This window comes from Rhopalosiphum padi, chromosome 4 (genome assembly GCF_020882245.1).
Source record: "Rhopalosiphum padi isolate XX-2018 chromosome 4, ASM2088224v1, whole genome shotgun sequence".
Taxonomy (NCBI): domain Eukaryota; kingdom Metazoa; phylum Arthropoda; class Insecta; order Hemiptera; family Aphididae; genus Rhopalosiphum; species Rhopalosiphum padi.
In genome coordinates, this window is record NC_083600.1 from 37,356,307 (window position 1) to 37,371,782 (window position 15,476).

The 15,476-nt window shown below is 28.7% G+C and overlaps 2 protein-coding genes across 5 annotated transcripts; both read left to right on the forward strand.

Annotated features, from left to right (window-relative positions):
* Positions 1–2,042: 2,042 nt before the first annotated feature.
* LOC132928452 (dynactin subunit 2) lies at positions 2,043–6,164 on the forward strand. Its single transcript, XM_060993125.1, has 8 exons — positions 2,043–2,272; positions 2,665–2,739; positions 3,155–3,291; positions 3,362–3,470; positions 3,584–3,723; positions 4,197–4,410; positions 4,820–5,105; positions 5,253–6,164. The coding sequence occupies exons 1-8, from the start codon at positions 2,234–2,236 to the stop codon at positions 5,456–5,458; spliced, it is 1,206 nt and encodes a 401-aa protein (XP_060849108.1). The 5' UTR covers positions 2,043–2,233; the 3' UTR covers positions 5,459–6,164.
* A 1,017-nt stretch (positions 6,165–7,181) lies between these two features.
* On the forward strand, positions 7,182–15,231 carry LOC132928451 (uncharacterized). 4 transcript variants are annotated; one of them, XM_060993121.1, is made up of 18 exons: positions 7,182–7,341; positions 8,787–8,886; positions 8,952–9,091; positions 9,280–9,340; positions 9,398–9,528; positions 9,600–9,991; positions 10,534–10,832; positions 10,925–11,109; positions 11,181–11,470; positions 11,538–11,640; positions 11,729–11,819; positions 12,479–12,577; positions 12,855–13,051; positions 13,115–13,314; positions 13,402–13,681; positions 13,776–13,961; positions 14,121–14,337; positions 14,406–15,231. In XM_060993121.1, exons 2-18 carry the CDS (start codon positions 8,823–8,825, stop codon positions 14,501–14,503), a joined length of 3,033 nt encoding a protein of 1,010 aa, XP_060849104.1. In that variant the 5' UTR covers positions 7,182–7,341; positions 8,787–8,822; the 3' UTR covers positions 14,504–15,231. The 4 variants fall into 4 exon arrangements, with proteins under 4 accessions (XP_060849104.1, XP_060849103.1, XP_060849105.1 ...); XM_060993120.1 differs by lacking the exon at positions 7,182–7,341 and adding an exon at positions 7,364–8,020; XM_060993122.1 differs by lacking the exon at positions 7,182–7,341 and adding an exon at positions 7,365–8,020 and having other exon boundaries at positions 9,401–9,528.
* The last annotated feature ends 245 nt before the right edge of the window (positions 15,232–15,476 follow it).

Sequence of the window (15,476 nt, forward strand, 5' to 3'; positions counted from 1 at the left end):
AATATAATAAATAGTATTACTTCAGAATAAACAACAATGTGTCGATGTATCATATTTTTGGTTTAACTTAAGATTTTAGGTATCATAACCTTACCTAATAAGATACCTAAATTGGCTAAATTGCAAAATAATGGCGAAAACCCCAAAAACATATTATGTATGATTCATAAATTTTCCTTGAAGAGGAGAATATCGATTTTTTTGTTTAATGTTTATCTACAATATTACAAACTACAAAATATCTTGTTATTTTTATTCAATTTATGACGCATTTTTCTGAGGAAATTTCCTTAGAACGTTTCTGAAGTTCGATCTCCACTCTTCTGCGCAGTGTTATGGATTTGGACTGGAATATATTTAATAGTGAACATTTTTAATTCAAATACAAATTATTTTTACGAATGATATACAAATATGTAGGTAATTAAAAATACTGGTAAACATTTTCTCTTATTTACCGTGGATTTTTTTCATATTATATTTAGCCAATTGGTATTTTCAATTCACTTCAATTGTAAAAAAAATGATACATGAACAGTTGCGCAACTAGAAAGAAATGTTGGGGGTACATTATTACAATATATATACATAAGATAAGTATATAGGTTATTACTTATTATACTAGGCCTTGGAGATTTTTTTTGGGGGGGGGGGGAGTGGGGTCAACCCCTTACCCCCACCATCACCATGGTTACGCCACTGTTCATGAACTACAACCGTAGACCTTATAGTTTATACTTTTATAATATGCTCTATGACAATGGTGATGGTATATAGGACACAGACCCGCCACATCAAATTTTGGAGGCCCTATACAAATCTTCAAGTTGAAACATCATAGGCTTGCACTGACTTTGTTCGCAGGGTATGCGGCTGATAAAACGTCCCCCTCCATTTCTCATTTTTCCAAAATGAATTTAATAAAACAAGTCCATACTCGTATTACCATTCTATAACTACTAACCAGTCTAAATTATGAACTGAGACATTGTTCATGTGCGATGTGCCCCCCAAGCGCCAAGCGTCTGACCACAGGGTATGCAAGCGCATACCTACATTGTATGACAAAATCATTTTGAGCAACTGAATTTCCAAATCCAAATAAAGAAATAAACTATCATGCACGTCTGATTATCCTATAGTGTTTCAAGTGTTTGACAGTGGTAAATAGCTTTATCATGGGATCATTCCACTGTAACTTGCAAGTTCAAAGTTGGGACTAAGTGACAAGCGACAGCATCACAGATTCACAGCAACAGTTAACTATCGTCCATCACAGTCCACAGACCAGAAATATTAATACCAATGATTATAAATATTATTTACCTATAACCTATATGCCACCAATATAGAATAGGTATTGTACTATATCCAGACCCGAATTAAGGTGTAAGCAGTGTAGACTACAACCTAGTAACCTACACAACCACGGATTTAGGGGCACCACATATACTATCCTGATATTATTTATCCTTAGCACCCAAAGATTAAAAAATAAAAATTGTAATTGTAGTCTGTAGCTATTATTTTTTTGATACCTACCATAATTTAGAAAGCTATTGTATGTAGTTTTTTATACGTTCTTTACGTTCTTAGTTCTTACAGTACTTATTATTAAAAAAGTAAAAAGTACACAAAGAGGATCTGATCTCCACGTCCCGCTCATGTATACGTCCTGTGTCTCGTGCACTTTAGGTCTATATACATACCTACTTGTTTATTAATCAATAAATACTATTTATATTTTATACCTTCACGTTTGACATTACGTTACGTTACTCAATACTCAGTATCATAGAATATAAGTAAGATGTAAGAGATATAGTTCAGCTCACTGGCATAAGACCATGAGCAGCGGCAAAGCAGGCAAACTGACAAACATATGAAATATTCAAGTATAAATAAAAAATATATTTAAATATTTTGAGGGCAAACTGTACCAGATAGATTGCGCCCGCGCGCTTTTTTAAGTGTGCCATCAAAAGTGTGTTGATATTGTATAGTGATACCACTGATACAGAGATATAGATAATGAAAACACCTATTCCATTATCTATCATATCTATGATACCTTGTAAGTTGACTTGTAAGTCTTGTGTATGGGATATTATAGTATATGGGCACTCTAGCTATTTATTTAGTATCTAATATCTGTCAATCACGAATCACATATTTTAGTTTCACATAGTACCTAAGTGTAAATAGTCTCTATTAAATAATATTCATTATTAAGATGGCAGTTGATTCAAAATACGCTCATTTAAGTGGAATTGTAAGTATAGGTTTTTAGTTTTAGAATATTATAATAATCGCGAAACATATACTGCTTAATAGTTTATTACCAAAAAAAAAAAAATAATGTACACATATTTTATTAAAAATTAGATTTTTAAAACTATATGATACCTATGTTCTATGTTAAAGTGTATAACAAAATATGTCTAGTAAATAATAATTAATACTTGCTACATCTCGAATACTTAACATAGAATTAGAGTGATTCTAATGTACATCAAACTTAAAATATATCAAGTCTCATTATACATTTTGGAACAACTCAGTTTACAATTTAAATACAATTACGATAAAAAATTGTCTATTCCCTAAGCTAATTTTACTACTTAAATATCAGGGTAAGATAATTAATAATTTATTTATTTCAAGGCTTACGACCAACCTGATGTCTATGAGACTTTTGAATTGCCAGAAGATGACCAACAACTTGATTATGCAGAAGAGGTAAGATTTAATACATTATTCTGTTATTTGTAGGAATGTGTATGGCTTATGGAAAGGCAAGAGCTTTTGTAAAATTTTTTGTTATGTAAATTGTTGATGATATACATAATATTCTTTTAATTATTTATTCGATACTATTAAAAAGTATTATTCTTGAAAAAATGCCTTTTGAAACCTCCAAATATAAAAGCAGAATTACTTAATATTATGGGTGTCAAGAAATATTGAACTTTTAACTATGTTTGTAGATAAAAATATTAAATTTGTATTATATGAAAGGAAACTTAAAAAATATGTCAAAAAATACCCAATAAACCATATAGTGTAATCAACCAAAAATAATATACAAATGCATTCAAATCTTAAGACCAATATTTCATCATGTGAATTAATATAACTTTAATATTCAATAAAGGACAACGAAGATATTGAACGTATCAAATTGGTTCCAACCGAAGCTTATAAACACTTTAAAGATAAAGTTGTCAACTCAGACAATATAGACTTTTCTGATAAATTGGGCAGATCTCTAAAAACTGGATATAATTCAAAGTAAGTATTTAGTAGTTTAATTAACCTAATTTAATTTAACACTATTATTTAAAAATATTTATATTTAAAGCCAACTTTGGGAATTAGCTGCACAAGGAGAAAAAGAAACTCCATTACAAAAGTATTATAGATTGAAATTGGAAACTGAAGAATTGGTTCAAGAAATAAGTTCTTTGCAGGTTAATTTTAATTGTATATTATCTTGAATTAATATAATATCTAATTTAATTATATACTATGTGTAGACCCAGTGATAACTAATAAGATTAAATACATTTTTCTATTTATTTAGGAAAATAAAAATGATCTTGATGAGCAATCATGTACTAACATTGGGCCTCAAGTACAAGATGTAATGCTGAAACTGTCAACATTAAATATAGAAAAGTCTTTTGGACAACAATTAGGAACATCTGAAATTGATAATTTACAGTAAGTATGATTTAAAATACAATAAAGCATCGATTATCCGCTCTAATTGGGAACCTAGAGTGATATGGATAATCAAACAATGAACATGAATGTTTTAGTTAATAAAAAATAAAACTCATGTACTGTATATATAATATATAAGTATAATATGATAAAGTAAATAAATATATAATATAATGATATAAAATACAAATATATTAATTTTTTTAAAAATTTGTAGTTTAAATAATTGAAGTACTGATAATTTATACTACACTGTAATATGAAAGTATTACAAATTAGTTTTTAATATTTTTTTTCTTCAGTAATATATAGTTAAAAATCACTAGAAAAGTAATTTCAATTATAAGATTTTTTCACTTGAAAAATTTCAATAAAACAGAATATATTTTTTGTTATTTAAAATTAATTCCAATGTTAACCATAAATATTTTTTTATTTTGATTATAATTATATTCAAATGTGTCTTTTAGAAAGTATGTAGAAACTATTACTGAATTGCTAAATAAGCGGCCAGGAAGTAGTGATAAACCACAAGCAACTACAGAAAGTGTTTCTGAGGCATTAAATTTTCAAGCACTAATAAGACCTAATAAAGCACAACTTGATCAAGTTTCTCAAATTTCTCGATTGGAAGAACGTTTACGTAAATTGGAAGCGACAATTGGAACTGGTGCTTTAACACTAGTAAGAATATTGTTTATTTTGATTTAAATAATTATGGAGCAGATCTCATTAAACATGTTTATAGTTCAATGTATATTATTTTTCTTTTATGAACTAGACTTAAAGAAATCATGTGACTTAATTATAATGTTTTTGTTACTATCTTTATTTAAATCAATTGTTTCTTTTCAATTACATTTTTCCCTTACAATGTTTCAAATATTAATATATATTAATTAAATATACTCAAATCAATTACCGAGTACCGACTACTAAGTTTTAATTATATATCAATTGTAAATTGTTTGAAGCTGACAATAAATAATTAAATTTATGGTCGAAAATGGTAGATTACAAATAAAAATTAATTCTATAAATTATCAAGCATTTTCTATTAATGATTTTTAATTCTTTTTTAAAATGTTTTCAGAAACGTTTAGGTGTTTGTGAGAGTGGTGGTTTGATTGAGGCTGTTCGACTATTATTAGGACAGCTATCTGTTCTTAATTCATCTCAATTAGATGCAGTAGATACTAGAGTTTCTAATTTGCTACCCAAACTTGAACAAACAGCAGCAAAATTAGATTCTCAAGATCCCGAAAAAGATAAAAAAATAAATGAACTTTATGAGATAATTTTAAAAGCAACTCAAGAGTCACATTTATTACCAGAAGTCTTACAAAGAATGGTAGCATTAGAATCATTGCACCAAAAAGGTGATTATACTACATAGTTTCGTGTGTTTAAAATGCAGTGAAATTATTAATTAAAAATATTTATATGTGATATTAATTTAAATACACCATTATTTAACTACCCAATATTTTTAACATATTTATTTATAACATCATGTTTTATTTCAGTTGGAAAATTAGTGATGACAATTAGCAACCTGAGTGCTCAGCAAACAGAAAATGCTCAAAATATTGAAAAAAACGAAGAGTTTCTTAAAACTATAGAATCTCACATTAATCAAAATATGGTTAAAATGAATTCTAATTTGAAATCTTTATGCACACGAGTTGAAGCTGTTGCAGAAAAATTGAAGCAATCTGAATCTGAAGCTTGAACTTAAAACTAAATTTAGTTAAATATTTTCTAAATAAAGTGTACATCAGAATATAAATTTTATAACTTAATATAATAAACTTTTTATTTAAAAAAATATAATTATTTAACATGTACAAATTTGTATGCTTTTTAAAATTGTCAACTTGCTTAATAATAGAGACCATAAAATCATTCTTAATGCTACAATGCCTAAAATAATTCATTCATTTCATAGATGTTTTTTATATTAATAATATAATATATTTTTCTTTATTTTTAATGTATAAATAGGGTTTTTTTTAATTAATTAATTGTTTAAAAATATTGTTTTTTTTTTTTATATCATTTAACCATCATAATATCAGATACAGTATTTATTTCATATTTAATTATTAGTTATTAAAATGTGTAATTGTAATCAGTGAAAATCAGTTGTGTAAGCATGAAATAAAAAAAGGATTGAGAGTACTAAGAGTAGGCAGGTAAGACTATAGTCTCAATGAATCAATGTAAATGCATTTTTTTATATGTTAATAAGTATATACACTGAGAGTGAATTTGTATATATAAATAGCTAGGTCCTAAAAAATTTACTGATTATTCGAGATAAAAATGTATATAATTTAAGTTCATTAATTGCATTAGGTGCATATTAATTTAGATTTAACTCTTAGCTAATAATTTGCATAATGAATAAATTTTTCATAAATTATCAGCGCACAAAATTATCCTGCACATTTATTATTATACGAGTTTTCCACGGTTGTAATTATCACAATTCATGGCATCCATGAGGGTAGGCATGGTAAAATGGTAAGTAAATATAATAGAAATCAACAAGTAGCAACGCCATGTATTAATAATATTTATAACATCGAAAAAGAGGTCCCTACCACGTTCTGAACTAAATGTACTACCAACGCGGGTCATGTATAATTATAAATGCGTTCGTGGACGGTTTAAAAGGTCGTGAATTTCGTAAAAACGATCAGGTCCGACAGTACAAGAAATACAACACGTAAAATAAAAACACTATCATAGGTTTGCACGCATAATAAGTAATTAATAAAATAACAACTCGTGGGCAACAATATATTATGTATTTTTTTATGATGTGTGAGAGCGTAGACGATTGTGGTGCATACTTGGGCAAAGTGTAAACGATAATAGAATATCATAAACTATTAATGTCTGCTTCGATTTGTTTTTCATTATTGTGATAACTTTTTTTTTTTTAAAATGGGACAGACTAACGATAATAATAATACCATAATGGTAAATGCCAAATGGTAATCAGTAATTACTAATGAAGTAATGAATAATGATTATTGTTACAGCAGTTGTACTAGAATATGTGGTAATGGTAGTGAGCATGTGGGTACAAGCATAAGTGCACTGCACTGCGTCGAGCGCAAAAAAATATTTATTGTTGTAAAAATATAAAACGCGGACCTCGACGACAATAATTGACAAAGGCGAAGCAAAACGGCGGGCGGTAAGCGTCGCGGGAGGAGTAACGCATGTGCATTGTGTGTGTGTGTGTGTGTGTGTATGTGCGTGCGTGAGCGTTGGTGCGCGGCAGCGTGTACGCCGCCGACATGATATTTGGTACGTTTGCGTTAGCGTGTGCGAGTGTCGTACGTTACGGCGTGCTAGTGTGTGCGTGCGTGTGCGGCGGCGGGTCCGTTACGAAACGGCGACGGCCAGGAATCGATGCAGCGGTCACGTGACTGCAACCGTCCAATGGGGGCTTGTCGGACGGCGCGAACAACATTCCGCTCGCGGGCGCTACCTATGTACAACGACCGCAACCGCCTCGTCCTCCATTTTGACGTCGGTTTCGTATCAACACGAATTTTGAATAAATTTTTATCTGTGAAAATTGCATCCCGCACAAGTTAAGTAAGTACTAAAAATCGGTCGGCACGCTCGCGCCACCGATCGACAATTTTTTATTCACGCTGATCTCTAGGAATATTTTATCATCCCTCTTGGGCGCTACCCGCCGCGAACAAGTAGGCACCAACTTAAACACAGAGCGTACCGTTTTACGATAGTTGGTCAATCGGCGGCGGCGGCGGCTATTTAGTGGCCGGGAAAATTTTTCAAGTAAATAATAACGTGTATATAAAAAAAAAAAAAAAGGACGCGATACTGTGAGTGTGTGCGTGCGTGTTGCGTAGGTCCGTGCGTGCGTGTGTGCTCGTTTGCCGTGAGTGCGCGCTTTTCTCTTTCATCTGCGGGCCCGTTCTCTATTCGGATTTCTTCGATTTCCGATTAAATTTAGGTTATAAAATTTGTTGGTACCTTGTCGTCGTCGACGTTCTTGTTGATTTTTTTTTCTCCCCCCGAGCTTCCGAGCTTTTTCTTGATAACAGTGTTTTTGCGCGAATTTCAAAACTTGTGTGTTCGGATACTGTTACCGGCCGTCGTAGTTTTACACTTCACCCATCAACTGCCGCCGGTCTCGAGAGCTGTTGTAAAAATATGGCGCCATTTTTCCGTACGCGTTAAAGTCCGCTCTGCCATCCACCGCCGCCGCTTTGGAAACGCCAAAACGAAAAACTATAGTTTCTAACAGGTAATTAATATATAACGGCAACCGATCGTCCGCCCGTATCGTTTTCCATCTGTTGTTGATGTTCTTCCAGTGTACGCTCTCCAATAAATACTCTTTTAATCACGAATCTAGCTGAAAAATCGTGTGATGTAGATTTAAAGATATTCTAGTTTGTTTATTAATACTATTATATTACTTTCATCCAAGAAAAATACTAGTTTGTTCTATAATGTGCTACTCTATTATGATGTGTTGTTTGATAAATAATAGAAGTCATTCTACAATGAAATTGGACTTGGGGAAATTAATTTATAGTTCACCTATTTATATTAATCTTTATCTTTTTTAAATTTTAAATTCTGTATCTATGTATTTTATGTGATTTATTCTGAATTTAGTATAGTAAAAAGTTCTAGTATTGTATTTTATTGATGTTAGGTGGTTCTTAAATTTTAAGTAATTTCTATCCTATGTAATATACAAACACTGAGTACACTCTTCTATAATTCTTACAATAGTTTACCTATAGTATATGTTTTCATGAATAACTAACTATAAATAGATACTAGGTATATTATAGGTAGTTAAAATTCTAATATTTAGAAATTTTGGTAAATTTTTTTATTTAATCATGTTTTTAATGTCAAAAGTAGTATAAAAAAATAATTAACTTATTTTTAATCTTTTATAATGAATAAATAAAAGTAACTTATTAATACCAAATAGTTATTATATTTAAAATATGATGTACTCATTTTTTAATGTAATATTCTTTTAAATTGTTTAGCATTTCGGTTTCTATGTGAAATTACATCTAGCAATAATGAGTACAGAAGTAGATGAAGCACTAGCTACAAAAGTTGATGAAGTGGAAACTGATGGAAGTGGTAATATTTTTTTTTCATTATATCAATATTTAGTTTGTATTAATTTAATTTTTGTTGATTGATAGCTGTTAAGCAAGAGCTTACCAATGTAGACGTATTGGTATGTGGTCTATGCCATATAGGATTTCATTTTGTAGAAGAATTTCAAGATCATAAACTTGGAGGATGTAAAAAAATATCTGCATTTCGAGACCAAAATACCTCGGTACTTATTTTTATTTAAATAAAATTATTAATTTTTACGTGTTGCACAATTAACTTCCTATGTATTTTGTATGAATTTAAAACTATTGTATTGTATTAATTTCATGGAAATTTAAGTTTTTGAATACAATTATCTATTGTGTGTACAGTTTTGTTTTTAATTTTATTAATTAAAATATTTTATTATAGGATAACAAACCGCAGATTCTTGGATTTTTACTATGGAAAAATTCTCAAACAAAACAAATAGGTACATACATTCATTACTTAATAGTATAACTTTTATTGCTTTTTGATTATTATATAGCAGAAAATCAAGAAGCATGGAAAGTGTATCAAATGTGGTGTGTTCTACCTGAAAGCGTAAAAAACTGTTGGATACAAGCTGGCAAAACTATTAATACTTATGATGAGCTAGCTAAAACTATTCCTAACAAGGTTAGCTTACATTTTTTGGTATTAATTATATTTTATTGACTAAGTATTTAAATAATTTTGTTTAATGTTAGGTTATTAAACTTGATCCAAGTGCATCAAATGGCAATATAGATGAACAGCCTTCACTGGGTATGAAACCTAGTGGGGAATTTCCTTCAGGCCAAGAGTTTGTAGTTGAAAGAGTTGTTGCACGCCGTTTTAATCAGAAAAAAAGACAATTTGAATATTTATTAAAATGGGAAGGTTATCCCCCTGAGCAGAATACTTGGGAGCCGGCAGATAATATGTCTGCTTGTACTCACCTTATAAAGCAATATGAAGATACATTAGTAAAAAATGGTACTGTTTCTACCCCAGGAAAGAGGGCAGGACCTGGACGTCCACGAAAGATTGAGCAGATCCAAAATATTGTTAAACCTAAAGTATCTCCACAAGTACAAGTTGAACAAATTGGAATAGCTGGGTAAGATTAATAACATTAATTAATCTATTGTGAGCTAATAATCTCCTAAATATGATTTAGTGGCCTATGATTGATGCATTAATATAAGTAAACCATTAAATTGATTAATATTTTACGCAACTCAACATTTATATAGTAATTATTTAAGTAGTTGTGAAATTTAATAGATATAATATAAGTTAATAAAAATGTTTAACAAACACTTAAAATAATTATAATCTAAAATGTATTAATCATTAAAGTTATTGGAATTAATATTCTTTATTATTGTAAATTTGATCATTTGGTTAGCATGCTGAAGCCGTGCAAATGCTCAACAGAATGTTTTTGTAACTGCTGATATAAATATTCAAAATTAAATTATTTTACTCTAAAACAGAAAGTTTTGGAACTAAATTATTATTCATACATTTTTTAATTCAATAAGGATTAGATATATATATATATTGTATAAAAAAACTAATTTCTAGATTTTGAATAATAATGATTTGACTTTTCTTTCACTTTATTTTACTAAATTAAATTTGATAATCTTGTTATAGGAGACCAGTTCGTAGCAGTAAACAAAAAGCATTGGATCAAGTTAAATATTGGTGTGGTACAATGAAAGCCAATGAAGAAGTTATTGAAAGTAAACCTTCTCAACCAAACATTCTAAAACGTGATTACATTATGTTAGAAGAAGATGAAGAAGACGAAGACACTCCTGTGTTAAAGAAAAAATATTTTCATCCCGATTCTGAGGATGAAGATTGGGATGATCCATCATTACATAAATCTAATGCATCAGTTAGTGAAAATGAAGATCCTAACCCAAATAGTGGGAAAATTACTATTAGAAGTTAGTTAAATGCATTAATATTTACTATAAATGAACTGTATAATATTTGTTACTTATTAAAAAATATCATACTCATTTTAACATAATTTAAGGTCAACTAACAATGGAGGAACGCATAAAGTTTAATGTTTCAAGAAGTATCACAAGAACATCAGTATTTCCTGTGTTAAAACGAGAAGAACGGATTAAAAAAATTAAAACGCACTTAGCTCATTTTAACAATTATCATAGAAATTCTGATTTAGGTTTCTTGCAAATTTCACCACATTTAACTCAAGTAATGTATTTATTTATTATTTTAAGTTTTATTTTCAATTGTTTTAAATTTATTATTTTATTATTTTTTAGGTAACTTTAGCATCATCGAAGGGTTTTGTGAAATTAGAAACTAATCAAGTTCCACAATCAGGCATATATATATATTCTAACAATGAAGGATTTACTAGATTAAATGTAAGTGATAAGACTCAAAGTATGATGTTAATGATGAAGAATAGGGATGATCCAAAAAAAGGCAAAGTGGTATATATTGATGGAGCTCAAGTTCTGCAACCACAAAAAAAAACTCTTGACCTAACCAAAGCTAGAGAGGCTGTAAACCAGTCATCTCCTTTAATGAAATCCTATGCTAATAAGAAGTATGTTAATTATTTTTATTATTGTTATTCATCATCAAAAATTAAAATTATATTGCACATTACTTAGACCATTTGTTCCAACCACAAAAATTCAAGCTGCTGTAAAGCCTAGACCATTTTTACACAAAGTTGCTGCTGCTAATCCAGAGTTTGAAAAATCATTGCTTCAGGTATTCAAATGGAAATTAACATTTTACTTTATTATGTTATATATATGAATTAAATATTTATATTTTTATGCTTATTTATTTTTTCTAGAAACATCAAGGTTCTCCAGGAATGAAACCTCATCATAGTAATATGACATTTGTTCCTAGACGTACTCTTAATAACAGAGTAGTCCAACAAGGTACTTATTGTTTTTAGTAAAAGACAATTATTTTCCTTTAAATAATACTGCCATTATTTATAATTACTGTTTTGGTTATCTGATAAAAAAAACATAAACTGCTTTTGTTTTTATTTGTTGTGTATTGAATATTTTATATGTTGTACTATAGTTTTTGAATTACTAATTTTTATTTTTGGATTTTAATTATTTATTATATTTAATTTCATGGCTACTATGGATAATTATTGTATCTAACCATGTGATTCTTTATAATTGTTCTTAAAAGTTGATGGTGTTTTTTAAAATAATTCCATAAAGATTGTAAATGAGGTCTCAGATCTGTCAAAAATACAGATACGATTTATTTTATCCATAAATTCATATAATGCATTTACCTATGGCCATAATTTAAATATTGTCTGTATTATATGTATTTATTTATATTTGATTACACTAAATTAATTGAATTAATTATTTTTTAATATTTAAATTCTTAATAAAATACAATTTATATTGTTAATTATTATTGAAAATTATAAATATTAAATAATATTAATTTATTTTAGATAACAATATAATTCATATGTTATAAAAACAAAAGCTATTGTAAATAGTGGGTATCTCAAATTATAAGTGTGCGAAATTAATCGCTGCTGTTCATGGCCAATATTTTCCAGGTGCTTACGCTTATAACGCCCTAGAGCAGTTAGAATTTTGGGAAGACACGGCATCCGACACTGATGACGGCGGCCTGTCGGACCATTTCCCATCAGAAGGTTCTTAATATTTAGATTTTCTTTTGAAACAAATTTTTCATTATCATTTTGACAGATTTTTGATGACTTACATCTTGATTCAGAAATTATAGTTATTATTCTTACTTTATTTTTAGTAAATAATAGTTTTAGAAAACGCAACATTATGGTCACGACAGCAGCGGTTAAAAGCCGCAGTATAAATTAGGCTTTTATGTAAAGCATAATCATGACGTTTGTCATCAAAAGTTTGTCATGACACTAACGGTCAAAATATATATTTTATTAATTATTTCAGACGTTTCAATTCCACCTAATAGTCCAAATAGACCATTAACACTTTGTCCTACAACTGGAAAAAGGTTAATGAAAGCTGAAGGCGAAAAAACGCCAGAGCCTACTCCACCATCAAGCCCTAAAACAATGATAACTATTGATGAATCATCTTTGATGGGTAGACAACATGACAATTCTTCGTTACCAACAATAATTAAAGTATGCATTTATTTTATTTAATGTAATTAAAGAATAAATAAATAAATAAATAATTTTTTTTAGTTGGAACCTGGAACTGGACATTTAGGAAATCAAAATCCTATGATGTCTATTGGTGAACCTGAAAAAGTAAACATTAATCGTACACCTCAGATGCAACATCATCAAGCTAGACAAAGTTTTGTTAACTATAAAGACATTCCAGCTGCTTCAAACTCTGGCTTACGTATGAAAAAAACTAATTCTAGACCCAATAATAACAGGTGTGTTTATATATATTATATTTATAACTATTTTCTGTTAGATAAATTGGTAGGTATAACTGAATATTAAAAATTCATTTTTTTTAGTAATAAATCGCTACATGTGAGCTCTGGAATTACAAAATCCCATAGTTCTCTAAACGTTCCAGCTCGAAAAATACAACAGAAACAACAGCAACATCAACAACAACAACAACAACAACAACAACAACAACAGCAACAACAACATCATCATGAACAACAAATTACTCAACCTTTCCCAGGACAACAGGCTATACTGACAGATGAATCTGGTCGATTAATATTGTCTGCTGATGATACTGAGAGTATGATTACTATAACAGGAGATGATGGCATGCTCTATCAGGTATAAATATTAAATTTAAAATGATTTAATTCAATTCAATTTTATCCAAATATCATTAAGCATGATTTTCTGAAATGTAAAATATTGTTATTAGGTATCTGCTGCCCAGTTAGCTGCTAGTGGAGGTACAGTGTTATTAGCTGGAAATGAAGGAGATGGACAACAGTGTGTATACCTTACTGAAGATAGTAATAGTATGATGCAAACCAACCAAAATCAAGAAGGGATGTTAGCATTGGATGATTTTGGCAATACCGTTGGTCAACTAATGCCTCATCAGGTATGTATAAATACATAAAATAAAAATCCTACATAATTAAGTTTTGATCTTAGAAACAATGCTGCTGATCTATTATATTAATTAATAATTATATTTAAACAATTTTCATACTTTTATGCTTCATACTATAATTATTAAATCAACAAATATTTGTTTTAGCTTGACTTGGGAAATTTGGTGACTGATGATGCGGGAAATATGTATATGAAAGATAATGAAACTGGTCAATATGTACCTGTATCAGCAACAGAACAAGGAGGTCAAGTTGTTATACAAACAAATGAAAACTTCACACAAGAACCTACACAAGTTATACAAGAAGAATCAGATCAATTAGTAGCACAAATTGTTGATGCTGGAGAGCCAACTCCTGGAGGCATGTTTTATTCTTTTGAGTTTAGAAATTAATTAATTTAATTAACAAACAATTTTGTTTTTAAATAGGTGGTCCACGAAGAGTTGTGTTGCAATTACCTGATGGTAACTTAATGGTAACTGAAATGGACGAAGAACAGTTTGCTGCTTTGGAAATGGATAAATAGTATACACTATAGAATACTATTGACTTCAATACCAATTTTTTTTTTTTTTAGTTATTTTAACAATATTGAATAACTCAATTATTAATATACATTGTTATATTTTATTTGTATTAATAGTATGACATTATATTTTAAGGTTTTTAAAATCTTATGTATGACTGATTCAAATTGAAAAAAGCTAAAAAATGTTTTGTTATTGTAAACAATACGATAAATGATCTAGATATATATTTTACCCCTAATGATAAGTTTATATTATTTCAATGGGATATAAAAAATGTATATTTACAAAATTAAGGTTAATTATAATATATTTTTTTTCATTTCTTAACTTTTATTGGTTCAGTTCTTAACTTATCGTCATTAAAACTATTTTAACAAAAAATGAAAATGTAATTTTTTATTTAATTATTTTGGAAATATGTTTAGTGAATTAGTTTTTTTTATTTAATCACTTGTTTAAATAAAAAAAAATAAACACTTGTAGATTTTATGTAAATAAGTATGGTTTTGGTTGTTACTTTAAAATCAAAACCATTATTATTTAAAAGTACATTAATTTTAACAAATGGAATCAGTTATGTAAAATTTTCATGTATATATAGACTAGGTTTTATGGATAAAATATATTTATTTTAATTTTATACTAAATATTTTAAAATAAAATCTGAACTAAGTTCTCTTTTATACATGTACATATTTGGAAATAAAGAAATATTATACTTGAATTTTTTTTTATCTAAAAATTCAAATATAGTTTGTTAACATGATAATTGATAATACATGTCTGAATACATGGTTAATTAATACTCTTGCATATGTAACTATTACACAAAACTTTCAAGACTTAATTTTTTAATTTTGGGTTTAAGCGCTACCTTATCATTAACAAAACTTCTCTGGTTATGGTCACACATTACTTAATATCTATGTACATTACACTCACGCACACAGACACAGACCTATGACTTAA